Source organism: Amblyomma americanum, chromosome 1, assembly GCF_052857255.1.
Source record: "Amblyomma americanum isolate KBUSLIRL-KWMA chromosome 1, ASM5285725v1, whole genome shotgun sequence".
Taxonomy (NCBI): Eukaryota; Metazoa; Arthropoda; class Arachnida; order Ixodida; family Ixodidae; genus Amblyomma; species Amblyomma americanum.
Genome location: NC_135497.1, coordinates 47,481,625 through 47,508,640, shown reverse-complemented (window position 1 = coordinate 47,508,640; position 27,016 = coordinate 47,481,625). Strand labels below are relative to the sequence as shown.

General features: G+C 46.3%; 2 protein-coding genes across 2 annotated transcripts in view; one reads left to right on the top strand and one right to left on the bottom strand.

Annotated features, from left to right (window-relative positions):
• LOC144133269 (uncharacterized) overlaps positions 1–14,972 on the top strand; it is a 31,089-nt gene extending 16,117 nt beyond the window's left edge. Inside the window, exons 13-20 of the mRNA XM_077666258.1 lie at positions 766–912; positions 1,304–1,425; positions 2,533–2,829; positions 4,018–4,130; positions 10,485–10,719; positions 11,503–11,838; positions 12,747–12,994; positions 14,122–14,972. Coding sequence (XP_077522384.1) covers positions 766–912; positions 1,304–1,425; positions 2,533–2,829; positions 4,018–4,130; positions 10,485–10,719; positions 11,503–11,838; positions 12,747–12,994; positions 14,122–14,398 — 1,775 coding nt within the window. The 3' untranslated portion in view covers positions 14,399–14,972. The remainder of the gene's footprint in view (positions 1–765; positions 913–1,303; positions 1,426–2,532; positions 2,830–4,017; positions 4,131–10,484; positions 10,720–11,502; positions 11,839–12,746; positions 12,995–14,121) is intronic.
• Positions 14,973–16,852: 1,880 nt separating this feature from the next.
• LOC144133203 (chitinase-3-like protein 1) lies at positions 16,853–21,525 on the bottom strand. The gene is made up of 4 exons (XM_077666134.1): positions 21,325–21,525; positions 20,530–20,658; positions 18,392–18,609; positions 16,853–16,883 (listed from the first exon to the last, which is right to left on the bottom strand). Exons 1-4 carry the CDS (start codon positions 21,523–21,525, stop codon positions 16,853–16,855), a joined length of 579 nt encoding a protein of 192 aa, XP_077522260.1.
• Positions 21,526–27,016: the final 5,491 nt, after the last annotated feature.

The following is a 27,016-nucleotide window of genomic DNA, read 5'->3' as shown; positions in this document are numbered from 1 at the left end:
ATGGTAGGGGAATAAAGTGCCCGAGTACATGCTTCGAAGGCATATGCAAACGTGCTGCGTGTTCGAGGGCTGTTGTCGCAGAAATATAGATTCTTGTAGTCGGATCTAAAAGTAGAATTCTCCGACGGTGCTACCACGTTATTGTAGTCTGTATACATGAACGCACGTCTAGTTTTCTCGTGTGCTGATTCTGACCGAAATTATCTTGTTTTGGCCTCGCTTACGAGCTCCTTCTCTGGTTACGGCCTTCTCATATCTGAAGCCGAAGCTAGGACTTACTAATGCTGAGTTGTCCAAGAAATGTCCCGGATATATTTTGTGAGATATCCGTGGTTTGCACGGATCGATGCTTCTATGTTGGCAGCACCGGATACGCAATAGATATATACAGTGGTGAGGTACCCGTGCTTTGTGCGCAGCTAATCGCGGTAATCTTGAGGAACCGGCATCTGGAGCCGAAACAGCATACTATACTCGCCGCCAGCTTAAATGCCTATCTCTCTCTCTCGTGAGAGCGCGGTAAGACTGCGCATGGGAAAGCCTTGCGCGTCGCCCTCGTAGCTTCACTGCATAGCCACAAAAAGCTGTCCGCGAGTATATACATTTTATTCATTGGCTTGGAATGAAAGGACTATTCTATTTTCGTTACATCGCACAGAGGAGCCGAAAGGTTGACGCATGAGATTGTTTTTTTTTTTCACCTGAATTTTCAGCCGCACTTTGCATTAAAGTCACTGAGTATTCCATGCACGGTGGGATACGCAGGCGACGTGATCGTGACCAAGAACCCGTGCATGAACCCGGGCGACATCCGGAAGCTGGAGGCGGTGAATGTGCCGCAGTTGCATCACGTGCGCGACTGCATTGTCTTCCCTCAAAAGGGGGAGCGGCCACACCCCGACGAGATGGCCGGTACGCACCCTTCCTGGCGCGCTCCCTGTTGACACTGTGCTATGCGGAGACGGATGTAACCGTCGCTCTCTGTGCTTGTGACGGATAGCGTGCCTTAGTTTACGTGCGCGTTAGGTCAGGGCTCTGCCAAGGCCAGGACTCTGCGGGCTTTGACTGATGTATGTTGTGAGCACAGTCACAGCGTGAGAAAAAACGTACTGTGAGGTTCCATTACCTGAGGTATAAAATATTTCTCAGTTTCTCATTTCGGCGTCGCAACTATTCCTCCACTCACTGATCTCCGTTTAATTGGGTCATTAAGAAAGGACCTTCGCCATCACTGCTTTGACAGACGGCCGGACGCAGCTTGTTTCCAATGGTACCCCTTAATGTGGTCTCTACCTGTGCTTAGGTTCTGACCTGGATGGTGACGAGTACTCAGTGCTGTGGTACGAGGACCTCATCTTCAATAACAACTGCAATCCTATGCACTACCACAGCGACCCGCCAAAGGAACGAAAGGCGTCCATTGGGGTGAGCAATATTGCTTATTTTGTGGTCTCTTAGTCTGCTTAGTCTTAGTCTGGGGGTGGGGTTGGGGAAGGGCTACATAATTCTGGATAAACTATTTTAGGTGCTATTAGTCCAGTTGTACCGACTGCAGTGTGGTCTATAATGAAATATATTCGAAATTTTTCAGCTACATCAACGGTCAGCGGTGGAATACGACGAAATCTGAATTGTCGCTGTATTTTTAACATTGATCACAAATGGGTTGTAATGGAGTATTAATTTGCTAGATGCGGCCTTTTGGTTCGAAAAGAGGCTGTAGTCGAGTTTTGGTTCCATTGTACAATAGACTGTAACAGCGGTGAACCTATTGTCTACGTTCCGAAATTTTACTTCCGTGTAGAAAGCAGAAATAAAGGACTCCTGGCAGCTCATTTTTCGCTCGCAAGAGGCAATGCTCTTTGCTCAATGGTGACATTACCTTGCAAACCTTGCGTCTTCTTGACCATTTTAGATTGAGAGCGGTGGCTTGACCATCGGACTGTGTCCATAGTTGAATAAGACGAGCTGTCGGGCTAATTGTATCATGTTGGTTAACCAGTATGTGTGTCTTGTTGAGTATTGAGGTTTACTAATATGTGTGTCCTGGATGTTAACCAATATGACTGTGCGCAGCTAAGTCGACACAACCGAACCTATCCAAGCAGATGATTATTCGCTAAGGAAATCATCCAAAACTTTCTTATGAACAAACTTGTCTGAGTTCCGGCGAGATGTGAGTGAAGACGTCAAGAGAGTGTGCAGCATGGCTCACTTTAAATAATGACACCTTTGTGTAAGAAAACAAGCACATGTAACGCATTGCCGCGGCTTTGCTAGTATATACGTAGTTGACTGGGAGGGGACGGCTGCTAAAAGTCTACATTTCTCGCCGGCTCAAAAGTAAAGTGAGCAGCACAGGCCTAAAAGGTTCCCGCTTGTGCTCATCCCCTTAAAGGTGCCACCAAATATTTTGCACACGTGTAAAGACCCTGACCTTCAGTTTTCAGACGAATGTAAATGGACGGGGCATGAAATCTGTATATCCTCCATCTCACGAGAGAACTTGCCATTCGTTTACGGTGGCCACAGGTCCAGGACATGGTGGACTTCTTTTGCCAGTACATCAAGGGTGACAAGATCGGCCTGATTGCCAACGCGCACCTCGTCTGGGCTGATATACTGGACAGCGGCATCAACTCGCACCGCTGCCGCGAACTGGCACGCAAATGTGCCGTCAATCTTGACTTCGCCAAGTGCGGTGACCTCAAGGGCTTTCAGAACTCTGAGAAGCCACCCATGTACCCGGACTTCATGGAGAAGCTGGACACGAAGAACACCTACTGTTCGCGCAAGGTTCTCGGGCAGCTCTACCGAAATTGCAAAAAGGTATACTTCCGCGTTTGCCAACTTGTGGCTCAGGCGACTGCAGTTACTCTTATGGCGAAAACGGCGGAATTAAACAAAAAACTCTGCTTGCGAGGATAGTGCAGTTCATAATGCACACGTCTCTTCCGAAACTCGTGCTTGCTCCTGGCTTGTGTTGTTTGGCGCTGCCTTTACTCCCTGACTACTCACTCAGGTTTTAGATCTCAGGGCCTCATCTGTGACTGTTCCAAGATGTTTAGGTTTCTCGTTTTCAAATGAGCGACAGGACTTCTGAAAGTGTCGATGTTTGCTTCAAAGCTGGAATCTGCAAGATCCCAGTTTGAAAACACTTGAGCAACGTTGCATCAACCTGTAGCTTAGGGCCACTGGAGCTCTTGCATGAACCTGTCGGTCTTTACGCAGGTTCAATTTATAACATCATCAACTATGACAGAGCCGTGAAGCTTCTGACATGAAGGTTATATGTTTTCATGAATGATCGCATGTCGATCATTGCATAAGCAACTAATTTGTTGCGGCCGTGCTTTTTACATGATATTTAGCAATATATTTGATGGTCGGAACTGAATACGTTGCTCTATGTACATAGCACATAGTATATTCGAGATATACCCCATGGCTGCTTCTGGCGATGTACTTTGTACATTTTGTTCATCGACAGTGACGAGTAGAACTGTAGCGTTTGTTTGTATTCGAGATGCTCAAGAAGTCCGTTGAACTCTGGCGGCCTGTTTGGGTTTTTCGTTCTGTGTGTCATTGCTGGAGCACCAATCATCAGGGTGCAATTAATGAGCTTCTATACTACATGCCAGTGTTGCTAGGTAGAAGCGTTTTGACTTGTTTAACCTGCCCTCGGTTGCTCTCTACCGACTACCGTTCAGTATTATCACGGGGAAAATCTTGTCACTTGTCGCATCTAGCAGTAGTTATGAGGTCTCAGGACCAGTGCTCCTCGACTATCGGGGACCAAAGTAACTGGCCTGTCCCTCGCGCCGAGGATCGACACCACCAGTGCGCAGTCATGCGCGCTCGCATGCAATGTGGCATGGTGGTGAACTTGAAAAAGGAGGCCAGTTAATTTTTGTCCCCGATTGTACGTTCACGGATGCTGTTTGCATTGTTTAGTCTTGATGTGCTGAATGCGCGCAACACACTGTTGTGTCATCCTTGTGTGGTTCCGATGAACAGGTTGAACTGAGCACCGAGTGCCTTGAAGTGGTGGAAGAGAGCCTTCCGGACCCCCGACTGCTGCTCGAGGGAAGAGAACAGTTCCTGAAAGAAGCCACGTCCGCCTATAAGCGGTACGCTTTAATGCCTCTGAACATTACACTATACGAAGTGTGTTGCACTAAAGGAGATGGCTGAAATTGCATCATTTATCTTATTAGGCCAATGTGCTCTGACTACTGTGGGGTAAAAATGCGGTCATAAAACCATGGAAATCACTTGTCGTATTAGGCCTCTCTCAGTTAGTTGAAGCACAGACTGCTTCGGAGCCATGGGTTGTGAATAATCTGTTTTTGCACTGGCGAGGCCTGTAAGGAATTAAAATAGCACGTGGGGAAATATTACCCCAATTTAGTGCTCACAGTTCTATTTCATTGACAAGGTTTTGTTATTTAACACTCTCTACGGTAATGCCAAGTCTCTATAATAGCAGGCACCAGCAGCTTCATACTGACCTTACCACAACTGCTTCAACGAAGGGTGCTGAATATTTTCATAATGACAACTTTATATACCATGGAGAGTACACAGCTTCTTGCAACATGTTGAAGGTCTTAGGCATTCAACAATTAGCGCCTTCTTTTATCCCCCGGCAGGAAACACGGCGTAACTCAATGGGAATATATTAAGCTTGTAATATTGTGAAAACTGGAGAGTCCTGAGAGATTCTGCTCGAACATAGTTATTATCGTGGCCGACTCTTTCTTCTGGCTGCAAACTCTGACCTGCAAAAATGCTTCCTGCGCTCATGCCAACTATTTCCGACAGCCGTAGAAAAATAATGGGATGCACCGAACGACCAAAATTTCCTTGCTCATTTTTATTTTTTATCTCCACATGGTTGCAGCCGTCCGAACTAGGACCGTTTGTTAAAAATTCCCGTGCTTGCTCGCATCACTTGTACAGTTAAGTGACAGTACCTTATCGTTTTCGGTTGCTTGCATTTTCCATTACTTGCACCACCTGCACAGTTCATTGACAGTCCACCATCATATTCCGTTTGTGTCAGCTTCATAGTTCAGTGATAGTACCTCATCCTTTTTAGTGGCCTGCTTCACCTTCACAGTTCTTCTTTACCTCAGTAAACATGGCACATACCCACGCGGGGGGGGGGGGGATTGTCCAAGGTGTAGTGGCATAATCAAAGAAATTTCCACGGGAGATTACGACACAATTTTAGCACCAAGCATGTATTTTGAAAAATGTATCAATCAAATTGACGGAAGAATATTTAAAGTCAAATAACACAGTATTTTGGTGAGAAAAAGAAGAGCTCGAATAATATCTAAAGAATTAGCAAATCAACCTACCAGTTGCAATTATCTATTCATGGAGAATCCCAAAAATTGAACCCAATGCAAATCTTTTGGTGCTCGCACCAAACGATAATAACTTTGGCAGAGATAATGGGAGCCCTAACCTGGAGAGAGGGACCTCCAGGTAAATCTTTCTCTGAAGTGCGAACTTTGTACAGTAGAGGAGAAAATGGTCTAAACAGATTCAACCTCCCCGCATTAGTCACATGGGTTTTTTGGTGTCAACCCACACCTGCATAGATATAAATTCAAATTGGGAATCCTGCACCGCAACCGCGTCATATTTACTTACACAGCCTGGTTTTACATGAACGGACTTTCCAATTATATGCTAAGTGCTGATAATTAGTGTTATTTAGTAGGGAATCACGTAACCTGGCTGATATGTGTTGGAACCACTGAAACCTGGAAATGGCCAGCAGGCTGACATTCGGGGCATATAAGTGTCAATGAGCCGTCAGGAGCCGACCTTGCTACGTAATCAGCCACCTCATTTGAATGAATACCTGTATGGCCAAGGACCCAGACAAAACGGACATCCTTCAACGTGCATGGGACAAAAATCGCAGGAAACGGCTCAAAAAATCTTTTTTGAAGTTTCAAGGGAGACAAACTGACAAACAATCAGCGAGGATATTAACGTCAGACACATGACATGGAATTTTGTGCAGGCTTATTCCAAGAGCCAAAAATTCCACAAAGAATATAGGAATATAATCTGGGATGCGGGCAGAATAGTTCCATGCCAGAAGCTGTGAAAAGATGGCAACTGCAGCTTTTTGGCAGTTGACGGAGGCGTCGGTAGAAAGCACCGTATGATAGGGGTATTCCTCTATGTGATCAGAGAGAAGACCATTTAAAATGTTTGCTGGCATGTGTTTTGCATGAGATGGGAAGATGTGGTCAAAATGGAATTCCACAGCTGCCGGCGTGTCGTCAACCCACTGGAAAGAACTGCGATCAACAGCAATCGGTGTTAAAAAGTTCTGTACTAACATAATTTGTGGCATTTGATACCGTGGCCAATGATGAGAAAACAATACGGCCGGCTGAGACACAAAAATAGGAGTGCTGACATTAGTCACCGGGTCCATCGACTTGAGGAAGGCTCGCACCGTGAATATTTGAAAGCGGGAATTTAAATCAGGGATATGAGCTTCCAGATGAAGCAGGGCGTTTGAAAATTATTTTGGGAGGCCAAGGCAGAGACGTAGAGCTCGCCTTTCTAGTAATATTAAGGATTGAATCTTGTAGTTTGCGCTACCAGAGAACAGAATGCAACCAAATTCAAGTATAGGTCTTACATAGGCTTTGTATAGTAACAATAATGTTTCGCGGCGCATCCCAAACTTTTTATAGGCGATTCTTGTCAGCCGGCCTGGAGCGCGTTCTCCTTTAAGAAGGCTCCAATCTAATGCAGGGTGATCAGTAACACCTAGATATTTTACGGATTCCACTTGTGGAATCAGGTTAGAGTGATGGACTAATGAAATGCGCAAAGGCGTGCCTGGAGGAAATACCAAAACGCTGCATTTGTCTACATTCAGGGTTAAATTATTACCCTGCAACCATACTCTAAGAGCATCCAAATATCCCTGCAGAATCTGGTAAAGCAAATGAATATCCCTGGACGAGGCGAAAAAAGCTATGTGATCTGCATACATCACATATCAGGACGAATGGACGAATTATATCAGTACGAATGTTGATGCCACTGAGCAAAATATTAAAAAGCAGCGGGCATAGCACCGATCTTTGCGGAAAACCTCTTCATTGATAATATGTATTAGAACATAGGGTTCACTCAGTGCAATAAGGGTATATGCCCTTGAGAAATTCAGATATGCACGCATAAATGCAGGTTGGAGGTTGTTACTGAGCAAGTCTGTTAAGCAAAAAAGTATGTTCTACGCTGTCATAGACCTGTGCTACATCAAGAGTGCCCAAAGCTGAAACTTCCCTTCTGTGTAGCGAAAGCCGAATTCTGCTCTCTAGATCCACATGTGCGGACCATATAGAGCATCCGCGGCGAAAGCCAATCTGGGCTGAGCTGAGACCATTGACGTCATGAATATGTTTTGTGAAGTGACTGTGCACTGTTCCTTCTAATAATTTGACTAAGTTTGAAGTCAGCTCAATTGACCAAACATTATCTAAGATGTATCCTTTTCCTGAATGTTTCATGAATAAAATCACATCCGCTGTCTTCGAAATGTTTGGAATCGATGCATTTTCCAACGAAGCATTGACCATATCTAAGAGGTCGCTTGTAAAATCTTGGGGTAAAATTTTAATCGTACCAACAGTGACACCGTCTGGTCAAGGACCTGCAGGATGCAACATTGCCAGGACTGAGAGGAGCTCTGATGCATCAACCTCGGTATAATTCGAAGATGGTGAGATTGTGCACAAAGGGACGTTTCTCTGCATCTGGAAGCGTAATGGCAATCCCTGAGCAATACGCTCCACGGTTTCCTGAGCCTTTGTGGTGATAACACTGTTGAACTAGTGAGGAGAGAGACTGCTGAACTCTTGTTATGCGCCATGAATCTATACAGGGCCTTCCGATTGCGAGGATTTGAAATTTATGTGTTTAAATTTTGGTTATGTTCCTTCTTGGCTTTTGCAGTTCTTTTGAAAGATGCTGAGAAGAATTTGTAACTAAACCGGTTAGCTGGACTCTGGTTGCAGAATAGCCGGTGCCAGGCCCCTTTTCTGCGACGATAGGCCTTCTCACTTTCTTCTGTCCACCAAGGAGACGGCTGTTTATTAGAGACTGCTGTGGGTACAGCGAATATTGAGAGGTCTACTGCATTTTACAAAAATGAAACCGTCTGCTGAGCTCTGTCTTCCCAGCTTGTACTATAGAGTTAAATGAGGAAGACGTCAGATTTTTATAGATATGGTGGTTGACAATTTTATGGGTTACACAACTAGCTTTGAGCGGAGATAACCGGATAGTGAATGTTATAGGAAGGTGATCACTAGATGTACCCGAATCCTCTGTCGACCAGTCAGTCACCTCTAGCCTACCTGCTGATACTGTTAAGTCAATGGTAGAGCGAGAAACCCCTCGCATAAAGGTTATTTCTCTAGAATTGCAGCAGCGTACAGAATTTGCAGACAGCCACGACCAGAGAAGCTTGCCACAGGAATCAGTACGACTTCCCAGTCACCATGGTGAGAGTTAAAATCCCCTGCGATGGCTGCACTGCTTGTGCCTGTCACCAAGCTGTCTAAAGAGTCTGTCCTCTGTGCACCTAAAGGAAAATAGAGGTTAGCAATTGTAATATCGACGCAATGCGGAAATAAAATTTTGATCGCTAGAAGGTCACAGTCAGGGAGAATTTTCTTAGAGATAGATGCCTGATGACACAAATCTTTAGATAGCATGGTTACCAATCTGTCTCCCCTGCCAACATTTCGATCTGACCTGAAAACTCGAAAGTTCCTCATTTAAAACGATTTACAAGGTGATAACCAAGTTTCTTGTAGAAGCACAATATATCAGGTTTATGTTTGTGAATAAGTATTTCTAGATCTGGAAGAGAAGACAATACGGATCGGCAATTCCATTTAACACTTTAATACCTGCCATGATTAATGACCAATTGAAGAGGTAGAAACCGTCTCTTTAAGGATGTAAACATGGGGAAGAAGTTTGGGTGGTCCTTTTTTAGCTTTCATCTGTGGAGAACTAGAATTATTGACGAGGAAGGAAGGCACTTGAGCGTAGGGCACGACATTTCGACATCTGTGTGCAGGTGTCAGTGTGACATGCACTGCTAGGAACAGAGATGTTAGGTGGGACCTGGGGTGCATCAGGAGGTGATTTTGAGTGGTCCTGCACAAGCTGAAACAGATGCAGACGTTGCTGAAAGGACGGTTGTTGATGGTGACACAGATTGAACTACAACAAACTGAGCCACCGCCTCAGAAAATGTGTTCAGCATTCGCTCAACCACATCATTTAGGGCTTTTTACACTGTGGTCACAGTTGAGGCAGTCAAGTTGGACTCAATCTCCCCAACAGAAGCGCGCACACGACTAGCGTATGAGACTCCTGTTAAGAGCAGCGTAGGCATCGACTCTAGAGCACCGGTTCTCTTTGATAATGTCCAACAAGCTACGCTCTTCACTACGTTTTGCGCAATTGGCATCATCAGCTGAGTGAATGTTGCTGCAGATGCAATGAGGCTGCTCTGAGGTGCAGTTATCAGCAGAATGACCTTCTCCTTATAAACGGCAAGGGGTCTCCGACTTGAATGCTTTGCCGCTATGCCCGAACCGAGAGCAGTTGATGCATTGAAGAGGGCGGGGTTCTAGTGGGTCCACAAAATAAACAATTGGCCAGATTTTAGTTCAGAAGGGCAGGAAGAGCCAGCAAAAGTTGTTATTACAGATTCAGCAGCAAGACGTGAGCCATTTGCCTCTCTACTACAGCGGTAGACTGAAAGGACCCCAAGTCCTGCATCCGGAAATTCTAGAATTTCGTGCAGAAACGGTGCTGGGTCAACACCACGTACGATACCATTGAAACATGCAAGCTGTTCAGGAATGAATGCTTTCACCGGCAATGAGCTGGAAATTTTGCACTAAAGCAAGTTAGCAACACAATAGGCGCCTGAGGGCTTGCACACAATGCCTGAATGGCCAAATTGACGCATTTCAGATATCTGCAGATAATGGACTGTCAATGGTCTTAGCTCCTGTTGACTTAGTTTGGGGGTTTTCATTTTGTTTGCACCCTCACCGATTGGGACGAGAACCACGGGAATTGCATCAATGCCATTTTTTGGAAGGACTCAAGCGGCAGGCTTTGGGCTGGCAAGCTGGCAAACCAAGCTGCCAACCTTTCATCTGGGGAGGTCAACGACATCTTTCAGCAAAACGCACCGTCAGATTCACATGAACTGTGCCTTAACCTACACCTTGGCCAAAACCCCCTCACATAGTGCGGGCTCACCAATGATGAACAAGCCGGAACCACCAGGAGAACCAGAGAACAGCAGCTGCCAGCAAAACACATCAGCCAAGCAAACTTCTCCCTCCCCGTTTCCAGTCACAAATCACAGTTCAGTGACAGTGCTTCATCCTTTTTCATTGCTCCAGGTATGCAAAGAAGATTCGGGCACTGCTGAAGTCGTACCGGATCGAAACCGAAAGCGAGGCTTTCTCCGGGGCTGTGTCCAAGCTCAGCAAATATATGAAGGAGAACGACCCTACGGACATGGCCATGGTGCTCGAGAGCCAGGTCGAGCATGTGGTGCGCCGAACGCGCGAGGAGTTTTTCTCTGAGCAGCTCGACGAGGCTCACGAGAAGCTTAAGGCCTCCGCCTGGTACCAGGTGAGGCGTACTGCGCTTTCAATCTGGTATTCAGCTGTGCTATCGTCAGTGCATATTGAGGGAAGCTGGGCATTCGAACAAACGAGCCGAAAAAAGATATGGCTCATGAACGCAACGATAAAGGCTGCCGCTTTATAATCTTGACAACGGTGTTGTAGTCGTTTCACTTTCTTTGTCCTTCGCTTTGTTATTTAGCCATATGTAGAACTTAATGGCCGAAATAACATCTCAGGGAGGAATACCAGCACCCGCAGATTTAACGCGGATGGTGAAGCATGTGGCTTGGAGGACTGACCCCAGTGCCACGGAGCGTTGGCCGTTATGTCTGAGACCATGTTGCACAGTGTGTTTGCAGCGGCTGACGATAACGGGTGGCCATAGGATGGCCTGCCGTCTCTATCGTCGTTAACGGTGCTGATGTCACTCGAAGAGACACGCTCGATAAATCGTGTTAAGCTTGCGGGCGGTGTCACAATGCAAGATAGGAGATATATCTGTATTACAAATTAACTTTCATTTGCGGTTGAGTGTGCGTGTCTGCGTGTGCAAAAGGAGCCGATGTCACATCACGCCTTTAAAGGTGGAGGTGCAGTGTCTCCGCAAAATTTTCAGCGTTTTTTGAAGATATTTCACTGCGATGCATGTTTTGCCAAAGGTCCATGGTCTTGCTTCGGCGTGTTTCGTTCGACGCGACTCCATACTGAACACCTTACGGCGACTAGTTTAAGGCTAACACCTTGTGGAAGACACATTGTAAATGTATTATGCTGTGTCGGGGAGCAGGTGACGTACGAGCTTCAGTCCTCCGAAGGTGGCATCCAGAGCTTCCCCTGGGTGGTGTACGATGTGCTCATGCGCATCGTGGTCAACACGTCCTCTTGCCTCCCTGTGCCGGCATCGCGCAACAGCTTCTGCCAACGACTCGGGGCGCTGCTGCTTGGCCTGCCGCACCCTGGTGGCGGCGACCAGGACGGCACACAGCACGGCGACACGCAGGTGCTGACCAACCTGCTCAGGCTCATGTACGACTGGATCGACTCCAGTCGCGAGTTTCTCTTTGTCAAGAACACAGAGGAGTTGGGCGTCTACAAGAGTATCATGCGCGAGGCCTGTTTTAAGGTGCGTGATGCCAGCAAAAAAGCTGCGTTGGGTGGATTTCCTGGGCTACGAGACCAAAGAGTAGACCTACAAGCTAGAGGGCTTGGCTCCTTTATGTGCTTCGTGCATAAGGCTCTTTTCTGCATCGCCGTTTGCTGGCTAGAGTTCGCCATCCAACGGCCGTAAGAAGCGGGGTAGAGGCAGCAATGTGGTTCTCCTGTTTGAACAAAACTCAGTCTGTTTTTTAAACATAAACGTAGCATACAGCTACATGTGGCAGCTTTGAAAGGAGGCGCCATGTGCTGTTGTATGGGAAGCTTGCGAAGTGCTGGCATTTTGTTTCGTGTTCTGATATCACAGCTGCGTCGATGGTCTACCAGGATGATGATGACGACCTTGTAACTCGGTATAGGCGCCAATTTGTGTTGTGTGGTATGAATATAACGTTTTAACATAGCACCCATGTACTGCGCATGTAGCGGATGAGCTGCACTTGGCCAGCGGTAAAGTAGACGCACCTGCATTAGACAATCGGCTGGTACGATCACGACTGGGATAGTACGTCTCCGCTGTCATAACTGAGTAATAACGAGCAGTCATTCTACACTGACGATTTCTCCTGCCTTATGTTCGGCTTTTTTTCAAACAACAGGGAAATGTGCACGATTGGGCACGTAACCTGGATTGAGGTTTATTTTGTGAAAATCCCGAGAGCTTAAGTAGGCTGAGAGGGTATTTACAAGCTCCTTCAAGACATTTCGCACGCTCCCAGTATGAAGTGAAGGCGACTCTATGTGGTAACACAGTAAGCGAATGTCATCGCTCTACCAAGAAAAACGTATTCGTAGATAAATGCACTTAAATATTGTGTGCCATCCTCAGCGTGGGGGAGTTATCGGTGGAGGCTCACTATTCACCTCCCATCACAGGTGTCCCGCTCCATCTCGAGGGACATGCCGCCGCACAAGCTGGTGATCCTGTGCCTGCGCTTTGCGTGCGCATGGTGCCTCAAGATCTTCCAGGGCGGAAGCGACGGGGAGGTGATCTCCAAGGAGTGCCGGCGCCGCTACCGGCTGGGACACCTGGCCCTGATCACGCTCAACCGACTTTCCATGTCCGGCAACCTTGCCTACCTGCGCAGGGCACCCGAGGGGTGCCCCTCCACAGAGCTGATCAGGTATATTTCACACCTTTCTTCTAAACAGGAGTGACGTCGCTTGAAGAACTGAATGAATCCAGTGACGTCAAGGTGCATTTGCCCTTAACGCTGTGACGTTACCGAACTCGCCTGTGAAACCTGTGAACAACCAGTGTTTGGTGCTTTCCGGTGTCGCCGACATCATCAGGAATATGTCCGGGTTGGCCAGGCAATCCTGACATCGAGGCGCACTTAAGCCTCAGATGGAGATTAAAACTGCCTGTACAAAATTATTTGCAAATAATTATTGTCTCTGTGCAGCGGTGGGTCGAGCTCATTGTCATGATTACTAGGCCTGCGGACCTCTTTCAAGGCAAAGAAACTGACAGAATTTTTTCTGTTACCCTTTAAAGGGGAGAACAATCAAAATACGTAGCAGACAGCTTCTAAAGATTTCCAGGCAGCAGCGGAGGCATCGATTCCTGTTTTGAGCAAGGGTACTGCTGGGAATTCTGTACCAGTAATGCTCCTCTCTCCTATTGACTCAAACCCGGAATTGGTCGTTAAACATTCGCGTCACCTTTGTTGAGGGCTTACGTTGTGCTCATGTTCTACGGAAACTTAACGTAGAACACCACTGACACAGGAAAGACGTCCGTGAGTCTGTGAACATTTTTCCGTGCGCACCGCTACATGCTTACGCAGTTCACAAGGAGTCTAAGGAGAGCAAAGATGTAGGCCAATTGGTGAGGCCTAGTTGCTTGGGAATACACTGCACATTCATTAGATATTGCATCAATCGGCCATAATCGTCTATATTCATTACCCTCCTCAATGCCTTGCTTTCATGCTTTCCTTGAGGTGTTTTCTAACGAAACGCTAACGAACCGTGCCATGAGCCCCAATTGGCAGGCTGTGTGACTGCCGTTTGTTACGTGTGTACGTTACCTGCATGCTTGGAGAAGTGCTATAAAATAGGCATACGCCGTCTCAGTGCCATTTATTGAGGAAGTTTACAGAAACAGACACTGCATGTTTCGCAAATCCAACCTGCGAATTTACAGCTTTTTTAAAGCACCCTTACTCGCAGTGGATCGATATTTGTATTCACCGCAGTATCCTGAAATGCGTTAATAGTAGTCTGTCAACCTGTTGGCTGTCCCCAGGATTTACATCAACCGGGAAGACGAAGAATTCTTCGAAATCCTGCGCCGCTACGAGGACATCATCAAGAAGATCATGATGGACTGGTCCGGCGTTGAGGACATCCAGTGTGACCTCAAGACGGACCGTATGGACGAGTGGTTTCTCCAGCTAATGGTCACCGGGAGCCGCTGGGCGCTGGAGCGCCTCAAGGAGATCGTTGTCTACCCGTCTTTCCGCGAGGTGCTTTTGCTCGCGTTCGAGCGGGAGAAGAACGCCATCGGTGGAACACTAGAGTGATTGCCTTGATGCTTTGCACCGGCAACAGAATTTTTCTTGAAGGTGTCTAGGTTGGCAGCCCCCTAGCTAGGGGGCATGGTGAGGCTGTGGCCGGTTGGTGATGCTTCTGGAGGGCAGCTGACTTTCCCACTGTGTCTTTGGATTTGATTTTACTGTTGCTTTTTTGCTCTGCTGCTGCATGGGCTTCTGGTGTGTGGAGGCAGGCGGGTTGGTGATGGATGCATGGTTCTTGTGGAGGGCAGAGTAGGGAGGTCTTTGGCACTTCTTGAGGCTTCACATAGAGAAAATTTCTTGTCTTCACACAGATAACGCTGCCCTTAGTGCTATTGTTGCAAACTTTTTTTTTACTTGGCAATTACAACTTCCTGGAAACGCCAATAAATGGCTACAGCGACGTGGCGTGTGTCCTTTCCACAGGCTCTTTGATAAATCAGAGCATAGCGACGGATTCATCGTGCGATTCAGTATCTTGGATCACCCACCGGTCACCCAAGATGCAATGAACGTGTTAAAGCATCATTTTGGGTGTTTTCTCAAATCCTCTTGCCAATATATTAGGATATAGAATTTATTTATTTATTTATTTATTTATTTATTTCAATAACTAAAAGGCCCCTTGGGCGGTAGAAAAGGAGTGGAGTGCAATAATAATATATTTATCATCATAACACAGGAATTGCAGCAATTTAGCAGCAATAGAGGAATTGCGGCAAAACAGCGGCAATTTCATTTCAAGTTTATTTCGTTTGTTGCAGTGACAGTTTATACCGTTGAAATGTATGGCATTAGTGAATTGCATTTTCCCTTTCTCGAGTGGTCTGCTGATGTGCCTTCCAAAGGAGAATGCCAAAGCATAATGCTAAGAAAGTGAGCAGCAGGAGGGATACCCAGCGTGGATCATTGGGGATGTGGTTGAAGGGGAGCGGGTAGCAAGGCTGACGGACTCTCCATGCGTGCTCGAAGTGCCTTCAGCCGACAAGGAGTCCGAGCTGTGGTAACTCAGGCTTGGGAGTAGGAGACAGGGAATGAATTGGTTGTGAGGAAGGTTTCCAGCCTTGCAAGGAGTTTTGAAAGAGTGAGCGATGAAGCTTTTACTGATGGTTTACCTTATGGCTGACATGCAACTACGAATGCCACATACACGAGTGGTGACAGCTTTGCTCTTATGCTGCATGCCACTGAAATGAACATGAGCTAAATGGGCTCCATACAAACATTTTGTGTTGTGTTTGTGATATTTTATGCACTTTATGAGCACACCAATATTTTTGTTAGTCATGAAACAGTCTTCTATATACGTTTGTTGTGTAAAGTATTTGCCCCTTATTTCATATAGTGGTGTTGGTTTGTTCGGTTAAGAGTCTGGCTGTTCCTCTAAGAGACCTTTATGAATCTGCGCTGACCAAAGATAACGGTGGTGTGGAGGATGGTTTGTCCCCTGTCATTGCTTAAGCCTGTTTAGCCATTCGCCATGCATTGGGAATAAAAATATTTTGCAAAAGTTCTGGCTCTTGTCTGTGCTGAGAGAGTGGGTGGGCACACTCAAGCTTTATCCATGAGTATCATCATAAAGATCAGAGATTACTTAGCACCGTTAGGGACAAGTTGCCCCATTCGCCTCTGTTATGTTGTAAAACGATTTAAAGTTGCACTGAAGAGGAATCTGAACTCAGCTTTTTACCACGGGAACTCTATCTACACGTTCTGGGCATTCTTAGAAACTTCTATTTATTGTCCTGTGCTTCCAATTACCCTAATTAAATCAGAAGTAACGTACCGGCTCGCGCCTTTTTTGAACTCAGCGCGGTAGGGAGGAGGAGTCAACTAACGCGTCGAGTCCGCGGCGGCTTGTCTCTCTGGCATTGGTGGAGTGATACGTAAATCAGAGTCCACGTGTATCTTTATTTCCGCGGGCCTAATTTTCGGGTATATTGTCTGTGACTTAAACTGTTTATTCACAAAAACATAAAAACTAAATAAAAGCGAAAGTGAGCTGCCACTGTACTCACTCAAAGGCACTCGACGCGTTGGTTAACTCCGCCTACCTAGCGCGTTCAGTTCAAAAAAAGGGGGGAGCCGGGACGCTTAATCCGATCTAAGTTTCTAATAATGCCCGGGATGTGTAGATAGAGTTCCCGTGATAAAAAGACGAGTTCAGATTCCTATATTGGGCACCTTTAATTTCTGTGAATGCCTAATTTTCTCGTTTTGTCCAGAATCACATAAACAGCACATTGCAAAAAATTGCTGCCGTGAATAATGTGGTAAAAAGGAGCACTAAGGAGCTTCTCCCTTATCCTTTCCAAAATTTAGCACTCTCGAAATATTCCGGTATCGTGAGTTTGCCTGAATGTGTGAAATATTAACCTTGAGAAAAATGACTTGTTTACGGTATCTCATTTCGGAACATGAACATGGTGCTTGGTCCATTGTCTACTTTGGGCATTGCGCATGTTAACAGTGCATATAGCGCTCCTGTTCATTCCTGCGTGGTGCACATAAATGCTAAGCGATGCAACATGCTGTAACATGGCGGATGCAAACCAACCTGCACATGATACTGCCATCAGAGTATCGATGGCAACTTCTGTTGCAAGTATAATAAATACTGTTGAAGGTTCTCATGTATGATCATAGGTTTTGGTTGCTGTAGTATCTGACCACTGCGGCAATGTTTGAGAGTTATATCCCAGCTGCAATAACCATATTTCAAATGAGGCAAAAATATATTCAAAAACCGGGGGGCACTCAAGCCTCACCATAAAGGTATAATGCGCAAGCTAATGGATCAATGCCCCATATATACAAAACTGGGCATCCTGTACTTAGCATTCATAGAACCCTGGGAGTACTCATACCACTCCTGGCGCAGTAGGGCAGCGGTTACGCAATGCGCCACTAACCTGTGAAGGCCGATGCTGCCACTGGTGGGACATGTGCGATACAGGTTTCTCTTCTCAGCAGCCTCTCTCGACCAATAATTAATATAATTGCCACGGTGGGCAGTTTGTGCACAGTCCTGTGGGCATGTTGTGATGCCGCCACAAGGCGACATGACTTAGCTGACCCACCCACCTTCTAAGTTGCTTCTCTGGAGATTTTTCGCTTACTGTGGCCGATGCCGACGTCGAATGCCACATGAACTCCCTAAAGCTATCGCGTTAAAAGCACCTGTATTCTTATATTTCCGTGCACACTGCAAAACCCCATATGGTCAAAACAGTCTGGAGTACACCAATACATCTGCCTCACAACCGACTGTCTATTTTGGGCGCATAAAAAGGCAGTGGCCAGTAGCCTTCCCCCATCTGCTAGCAGACCCTTCTCGTCTGCCGTCAGTGAAGAAAAGTACTCGTTATTACAATGTGCACGGGTGTAAAATCTCTTTGTTCATCTGCTCAGACAGCTTTTGCTGTATGAATCGTCTCTGGATACATTCAAACACGCCAGCATACTACAAAGACCGACATGCATCTTGCCTTCAATGTAAAACTTATATTTTACATCCACATGGTATTTATTCAATCTTGGCCCACGATGTAAGCGAGGCCCTATGCAGTTGAATGAATCCCTGTGCAGTGTGAACGCTTCTCGCGGTCGCTGAACCCAGCGATTGTCATGTGCCCTCTGGGCCTAACCGGAATCATCTGGGTGCTCGGCGTAGCAGCAGTCCTCTGGGACGCGGCGGTCGTTGATAATAATAATAATAATTGGTTTTTTGGGGAAAGGAAATGGCGCAGTATCTGTCTCATATATCGTTGGACACCTGAACCGCGCCGTAAGGGGAGGGATAAGAGAGGGAGTGAAAGAAGAAAGGAAGAATTAGGTGCCGTAGTGGAGGGCTCCGGAATAATTTCGACCACCTGGGGATCTTTAACGTGCACTGACATCGCACAGCACACGGGCGCCTTAGCGTTTTTCCTCCATAAAAACGCAGCCGCCGCGGTCGGGTTCGAACCCGGGAACTCCGGATCAGTAGTCGAGCGCCCTAACCACTGAGCCACCGCGGCGGGTGCGGTCGTTGACGACGACGCTGACTCAGACGGGCTGAGGTTCGCCGATAGCCTCTTGATGGGCCGGTCCAGTTCGTTGAGCGCGTTGTGCAGCTGTCCCAGCAGCACATTGCGCTGGCCGCAGTTACCGTTGTAGTCGTCCATGTCAACGGTCACCACGGCGATACTGCCCATACGCATTCGCTTGGCGAACAGCACCTGCGCGGTATTTGTCGACCATTAACTGCCTTCCAGGCGTAAACACAAACCCGGAAGGCGTACCCGTCCGACGGCTCACTCACTTTTGCCTCGGCTGCTGAGCCCAAGGTTGCGATTTTGAATCCAGCTGTGTCGACCGCATTTAAATGAAGGTGAGAAACGCTAAACTCTGTGGCAGCTGTTAGCCCGTTTCGCGCATGTGGTGCTTCCACGTGGTTTTACTGGCCATGTGCAAAGTTTAGCTACCGCTGCGTTTAGCTTTTTATGGATAGCATAAGAGTCCCATGTCCCCGCACTCACCAATGGTGTCACACCTTGCGACCAGCAAGGTAAAAACTGGCACCTTAGCATATGCTAGAGCCACCTGCCAAGAACATAGAAGAGACAGCTGCGGCATGCCACTGTTGGCAGACGGCAGTGCAGAAATGAGCATCACCCTCTCCTCTTCCTGGGGAGAGGTGAGAAAGTCAGCAAGATGACCGCTGTTGGAAGAACCTTGTCATATGCCACGGCTGGCAGGTGCAAAGTCATGCATGGCACCTCACAGTGAGGTTCTTATGTTCCCGCATTGTCACAGCTTATAACGATTAGGTGTCTAAATTTTCGCAGCTCAGCGTAAACGGCAATTCTTTAAATGGTGTGTGTAACTAGTACAACTTAACGTGTGCATGACCTTCATTTGTCATGAAGTGTTTTTACACCCCCACAGCTGCTTTGAATGCGCTGTCGATCGTACCGTGCGTTTACCTCATTCCACATTAACACCGGTTCTTCCGCTACGAACAGCACACCACTGCGGTCACTGTAATGATTGTAAATGTCTCCTGTCTGTTTTACTCCCGTGCAGTGGCGACAGCGCTCTCTTTCTCGCTTCTATCTTCTGAAGTGCTTGTTCTTGACGCGCCGTTTCTCCTCTCCCGCAAACTTTCAAAGCGCGTCTCGCCAGCCGCCTTGAGCGCGGAAGGTGGTGTGCCTCTCTTTCTTCCGCAGTGGTTAACGGTGTGGACGGCGCACGACGCCATTTTTTGGTGGTCTTTTTACCGACAGCTCTCGCTGTAAACCGTCTGCTGTGCGACTGGGGGCCGCGTTAAAGAACCCCAGGGAGCCTAAATTTATGGAGCCTTCCACTGCAGTGTCCCTCGTAGCAAGAAATGAGACGCAAACAAGACAACTGAGCCACAAACAGCACTGTAAGAAGCTGCTAGCCAGGGGAAGCTCAATGCTGGCTCCTGTTATTGATTTCGAAGGTGCGAAAACTTTTTGCTGAAATCTTAATCAACCTCGCTTGTATTTACTCTCCAGGAGGTAATATGTTGGTTTTATTTGTGTTTCCACCTCAGCTTCCTTCTTTTCATGGCTGATAGTATAGAGTTTGGGACTTTAAAGCTCGTATAACTCAGAAACGTACCTTCAGGCCGTGAACGCAGCACAGTGACTTGCGCTTTCAGTTATGTGATGTGGCATCAACGTGTCAGCAATGCATTGGTCATGTGAGAGACGACGTGACAACCTAACTTTGTCTATACCCAGCTTAAGCATATCGCAATAGTGCGTGAGGGTAATTCCACTCCTGAACAGCTGCTCCAGCATACGTCCGCGAAAGCTTTATGGCCGTAATTCTGCGTTGCGGAACTTCAGATGCTACAATAACAAGACAGGGGTAAAGAGCACGGGGTATAGGTTACAGAATGCAGGTGACGATAAGGGAAGAATTGTGTAGGTTTTCGCTGTACACGTGGTCTCAAGCACGGCGGCCACTACCTGTGACGTGAGTGCAAGCCACCGCTCCGGAATGTGCTGATGCATGCGCCGCCCTGATTTTCAAGGCGTGCTTCACGGATATGTTTTACAGGCAAGCAGTAGATTGAGTGCGACGCTTCGCAAATCAGAAACATTGCGAGCTAGGATACGCGCACAGACGTTGTTGAGAATGGTGGCATTGTTGTCGTAGCCAATCCACTGTCCTTTGTCCCGGTTGACGGCGATCTTGCAGTCGGCTTCCTTGTTGTACAGTGGCACCGACAAATCGGAGCTGAATTCGAGGCAGATCTGCGCACGCGTGCACCGCATGCACGTGGTCAGTCGGCATCTTGTGTGCATAGACATTGTGCAAAAGCGCCGTGAGTGTCTGTAACTGTAGCACGTTTATTATGGTTGCATCTGGTAATACAGTGTTTAGCACCGCGCCGTACGGTAAGCACGCTAACTACGGTAATTCCAACCGCATGGATAATATGGCTAAGCAAGCATGGCGGCGTTAACAACGACAACGCTTTAACATATTCACCTCTCCTATGCTCTCTACCTAGTGAAGAGAAGTGACTTTGCCATAAGGCAGGCTATATCAGCCCTAGAATTGACAGTGCAAGAAAAACTACCGTTGCGCACGCATCTTAGCCGAATTATAGACCGGACGAAACGAAACCCTCCTGGACACAGATCCTCTACGGCCATTTTAGAAAGTGACAGTCGAACCTTGTTATGACGAAACGGTTTATAGCGAAAAATTGAATACAACTAAGCACTGGCGATTCTCCTTGGGAGCGCGGTCAATATGGGCTATGAAGAACCACTTCGTTAAAACGAGGTTCAGTTGTATATCTATCGATGATAAGTGCCATTTGCGGTGGTATTGTGAAACGTGCGAAGAAGCGATCAGTGGCCAAGGCGACGACCAGGATCGGTGGCTGCGTAGAAAAGACGCGACATAAGCACCTCGAAATAGACGAGAAGCCCGCGCTCGTCGATGAACGGTCTCGGGGGCGCGGGTCCACGGACGCTGGCTCGCAGCTCGTAGCTCCCAGTGTTGCGTAGCCTGTAGGCGTAGCCGAACAGCGACAACTCCAGGGCTACGCGCTTCCGGGAGCGTAGCTCGCCGAGGAACGCCTCGCTCGCCTCCAACTGCGCGTCATGCATGCTACGTTGGATCAGTGCGTGGGTAAAATTGAAAATTGGTCTTTCAGTAAAAGAAATGGCACAGTGATTGTCTCGCATATCTCGGTGGACCCCGGAACCGCGCCGTAAGGGAAGGAATAAAAGTCGGAGTGAAAGAACAAAGGAAGAAAGAGGTGCCGTAGTAGAGGTCTCCAGAATAATTACGACCACCTGAATATCTTTGACGTGCACCGAAATCGCACAGCACACGGGCACCTTTGCGTCCCGCCTCCATCGAAACGTGGCCACCGCGGTGTGGTTCGAACCCGGGAAATCCGGCTCATTAGCCGGGCACTCTATCCACTAAACCACCAGGGCGGAAAGTGCGTAGGTGCAATCCTTTAAACCTGCGCTTGCACAGAATTTCTGGGCTAAGCGATGTGGCGGATGGGCCACCTGCCACTTACTATATGACGGACATCGCTCGCCCTTTCCGTTTGCAGTAACGCATTAATAATCCGTGTGAAACCGGAAATCAGGCATCCACAGCTGAAACAAAATTTGTTCCTCGACTAATCTGTTCGTGTCGCTTGGAAGGTATGTAAGGCGAACAAAAAACAGTTGAAACGTATCCTGTTTTTCGCCTGTGGTGATTATGGCTCTGCAGTATGGATGAGCGCACATTGGACTCCCAGAGATGCCTCTGACGCTTAAACTGTATTGCACAGTGGCTGCTTCGATTTCTTGCCAGCCGCTCGACCGCACTATTGTAGCAGTGCTAGTGGCCCAGTTGGAACCAGTCGACCGACGCGTGCTCTTTCTTTTCGTGCACCGAAATCACACAGCACACGGGTGCCTTGCGTCTTGCCTCCATCGAAACGCGGCCGCCGCGGTCGAGATCGGACCTGGGAACTCCGGATCAGTAGTCAAGCGCCCTAACCCCTGAGCCATCACGGCGGGGCAAACGCGATGTCAGTGCGCGTTAGATTCCAGGTTGTCGAAAATATTCCGGAGCCCTTCACTACCAACCTTTTCCTTCCTTTCCTCTGTCAGCCCCTCCTTTCCCGTTAAAAATCCCAGGTGGTCGTAATTATTCCGGAGCCCTCCACTACGGCACCTCTCCCTTCTTTTTTTCTGGCAGTCCCTCTTTTATCGCTTCTCTTACGGCGCGGTTCAGGCAAGATAACCGCCGGTCCTTAAGGATGACGGTGTGGATTCGAAGAGAAAGTAAGCGTAGCAGGGGGCGGCAGAAGGTTAGATGGGGGGATGAGTTTAAGAATTTTGCAGGCAAAGTGTCCTTGTGTCAGGCAAAGTGCCCTTGGCAGCAGCAAGGGCAGCCCGACAAGACCATCTAAATCTTGTCCGCTATCATTGCAGCATCAAGAGCGTGGCCAGTATTTCATCGGTGTTGGAAGCAAGCGTCGGCAAGGAAGGCAGCCAGCGTGACGACAACAATACGCCGGTGACGTCACGTCCACCAGGGAAGCGCCTGCTACAAAAAGGGTCGCGTTTCCACCGAGGAATCACTTGGTAGCAGCAAGGGCAGCCCGACAAGACCATCTAAATCTTGTCCGCTATCATTGCAGGTTAGAACGTTTTGCATACAGTGAAATTCCATTTCTGTCCTTTCTGCCCAAACTGCTGCCAACGCCGTTGCTTGTGTGCACTGTTTTGTTGCATTTGAGATGGGTGAATGTACTGAACTTAGGAAGGAAATGCGCGAATTTCAAGCAAAACTTGAACGGGATCTAAGAAAAGAGCTAAGGGAAGTAAAAGCAAGTCTCGAATTTTTCAACAAAGAATTCGAGGACAGCAAGAAAGAACGTGATGAGCTCACAAAAGTAAACAAAGAGCTCCAAGCGGCTAATGAAAAGCTATTAAAAGTCTGCGAAGCGCTCAAAACGCAAGTTTTACAGCTCGAGGATCGAGTGACTTTCTCGGAGCAGTATTCAAGGAATCGGAACCTTGAGATTAAAGGGATACCTTTCTCTGAAGATGAAAACCTTCCTGATGCTCTTGATAAAATAGGGGAGGTTTTAAAGGAGCCTATTGCGAAAGGCGACATTGAAATTTGTCATCGCGTTCCTACAAAAAACCCCCACGCTGTACCGAATATCGTTGTGCAGTTCAAAAGCCGTCCCAAGCGAGACGCTGTGCTCCAAAAAGCACGTAAAATGCGCTTGTCAACTTAGGACCTGGGTTTTTCACCGAGCTCGCCCCTTTTCATCAACGAGCATCTTTGTCCAGCGCTAAAGCGAGTACTTGGCATGGCTATTGAACAAAAGAAAGCAAACGGGTGGAAATTTGTCTGGACAAGCAATGGTAGGGTTCTTGCTAGGAAGGAAGAGTCGTCATCGATTCTGTACCTTCGCAATGCTCAGGACGTGGAAAAAATGGTTTAAGCGTCTTCACTTGTTTACATTTGGCATCTCGCCTGTAAAATGGCAGAGTCTCCATTCGACATAAACACCACGTTTAATACATCGAGAAAAATTGGCTTGAGTTCCTTTCATCTGAACATTAGATCAGCAAGGCATAAAGATGAGCTTACTATCCTTCTAAATGAATTTGTTTTTGACTTCGACGTAATAATGTTGACAGAAACGTGGTATTCAACGGATACATAGGTTTACAGGCGTGATGGATATAATAGTTTCTTCCTAAACAGACCTAATAAACAAGGTGGGGGGATTGAAATCCTTAGCAAAAATAATCTAGAATGTGAAATAATTCCTGAACTGTCTCTGTTGACTGAAGATTTTGAATGCCTATGCTTGAAATCGAGAAACTACATTTACTGCGTGATCTACCGACCACCAAACGGTCATTTCAATAATTTCATTTCCCACATTGAATTGCTATTCAACTACGTGAATGTAAATGATTTGGAATTATTACTTGCGGGTGATTTCAACGTTGATGTGCTAAAATCTTGCCCTGCGCAGGAGACCTTTCTTTTGACAGTAGAAGCAAATGGTCATGCTATCTTTACTAAAACTGCAACACGTGTTACAATGTACACAGAAACTTTGATAGACCTTTTTATCACTAACATTGATGCAAAAAAGTAATATCAGGAGTTGTATGTAACGACATGAGCGACCACTTTCCCATATGCCTTTTTGTTGAATGTGAAGATAAAAGAACGCATGCGCAAACTTCGACGACAGTAATTGTCCAGAACATCACCCCTGTAACCTTGGAATCTTTCTACTCGAGTCTTGTAAATGAAAACTGGGATGTTGTATTCCACTGTGACACTGCAGATGAGGCGTATGAAACATTCATATGCATTTTTAAGCGAATTTACTGTGAACATTTTAGAGAAATTATTTTAAAGCCACATCATAACAACCGAAAGCCCTGGATCAGCCGTGAATGTTTAAGACGAATAAAAAAGAAGGCTAGATTATATAAAAAGTTTGTCAAAACGAGGTCACTTTTAGATTTAAAATATTTAAGCAATATAGAAATAAGCTGAATTCCTTCCTGAGAAATGAAAAGAGGCGTTTCTTGCAGCATCAGTTCCAACAAGAATCCTGTAAAGATAGTGCAGACGTATGGAAAAAACTAAACAAGTTGCTAAACAGAACACCATCGTCGCCAGTTATCAAAGATCTCATTTTTCAGGGCCGCCGCATACATGGTAGAGAACTTGCCGAAGAATTTAACAAATTTTTTAAAGATGTCAGCAGTTCTCAAAACCCTCAATCTCTGAGCAGCACAATTCCTAGGAATAGCCGCAGCATTTATTTTGATCCGACAGATGAATGCGAGGTATGTAATATATACAACTCGTTGCAAAATAGCAAATCACGTGATATTGATGGCATACAAATTATTCCAGTTAAATATGTGCTGAACGTAATTGCCCCCCTAATGACTTATATATATAATCTGGCGTTATCAACAGGTTGCTTTCCCAAATTAATGCAGATCTCCAGAGTGATTGTACTTTTCAAGAGTGGCGATAAATACGATATGTCCAACTATCGACCGATTTCTATTCTGCCGATTTTTTCTAAGGGCCTAGAAAGAGTAATTCATAAAAGACTCATGAACTTTTGCAATAAACTTAACCTCATTAATCCGTCACAGCATGGTTTCCGCCCAAACAGGTCTACTGAAACAGCCTTACTAATGCAAAAAGAGATAATCCTGGAGGCACTTGAAAATAGGGAGATGTGCATAGGTGTTTTTGTGGATTTCTCGAAGGCTTTTGATCGTGTAAACCATCAAATACTACTCAACAAGCTAGAAAAATATGGAATCCGTGGCACTGCAGCTTGTCTACTAAAGTCCTACCTACAGCATCGATATCAATGTGTAACAATAGATCAGCATGTTTCAACTCTTCAACCTATAACCACTGGAGTTCCACAAGGAAGCATTTCAGGACCGCTACTGTTTATTGTATACATAAACGACATAACAAATATCAGTAACCTTCCAAAATATGTTCTGTATGCAGACGATACCAGTCTCTTATTTAGTGGCAATAATATTCCATTGCTCATTTCAAACACAAACAGTGTGTTAGAAAAGTTGAAATCGTGGAGCGCAGCAAATTCCTTGATAATAAATAGTAAAAAAACAAAAGCGGTACTTTTTCATTACCGGCAGAGTGCCGTTACATCAGATCTTAGGCTAAAAATAGACAACTCTATTATAGAGGTGGTTGACACAGTAAAAACACTAGGAATTTTCTTTAACAAGAACATGAGCTGGGACCCTCACATTAGCTTCTCTTTAACCAATTTATCAAAGTGCGTCGGAATTCTCGCGAAATTTCGCTCCTATCTACCCGTATCGATTAAATTAATAATATACAACACATTATTCATGTCGTATGTTAACTACTGTTTCCTTGTCTGGGGCTCTACTACTCAAACTAACCTGCACAAGATATACATGCTGCAAAAGAAAGCAGTACGTTATATAGCAAATGTTGACTACCTCGCACATACCGAAGAACTGTTTAAGAGATTCAAAATCATACCCGCTCATAAGCTATACGAATTTTTCTTAGCCATAAGATATAAAAAATCCATTTCTCACGGTGACAATTTCTTGACAGCATTGTCATCCCTCGAAACAAACTCAACGCCATACTCGTTTCGAAAACACGAACGTTGGACCATTCCCTTTTGCCGTACAGAACATGGTCGACAGATGATGCGTCATGCAGTTCCAAGGTTACTAAACAAATTCATCTTTGAACGTTTTTCTCTTGAAACATCTAGTACACAAACTCTAAGAAATCATTTTTTGTAAGCTACTGTATTCCCTTTGTGTGAAAAGTGTGACACGAATGACTTTTGCATCTATGTTAACACCAATGTATTGCGTATTAATGAACATGTACCAAGAGTTTATATCGATTGTTCTGAAATTCCTGTATTATATTCTGTTAGGTAGCGTGTGTGGATTTCGTACTTTTTAAAAAAAAAAAAAGTTTTGCCCTTGCTGTACGCCATGTAGGGGGGCTCGGGCTCCCTCAAGCGAAAATCGTTCGCTTTTTGCCTGAGCCTGC

What these genes read in the sequence shown, in the direction of transcription:
- LOC144133203 (XM_077666134.1), bottom strand. Translation starts at nt 21,525, where the DNA reads ATGCATGACGCGCAGTTGGAGGCGAGCGAGGCGTTCCTCGGCGAGCTA. An exon ending in ATGCCACCATTCTCAACAAC is followed by an intron (nt 18,610 to 20,529) that starts GTCTGTGCGCGT and finishes AATACCGCGCAG; the next exon opens with GTGCTGTTCGCCAAGCGAAT. An exon ending in CCCGCCGCGGTGGCTCAGTG is followed by an intron (nt 16,884 to 18,391) that starts GTTAGGGCGCTC and finishes TGCACCACGCAG; the next exon opens with GAATGAACAGGAGCGCTATA.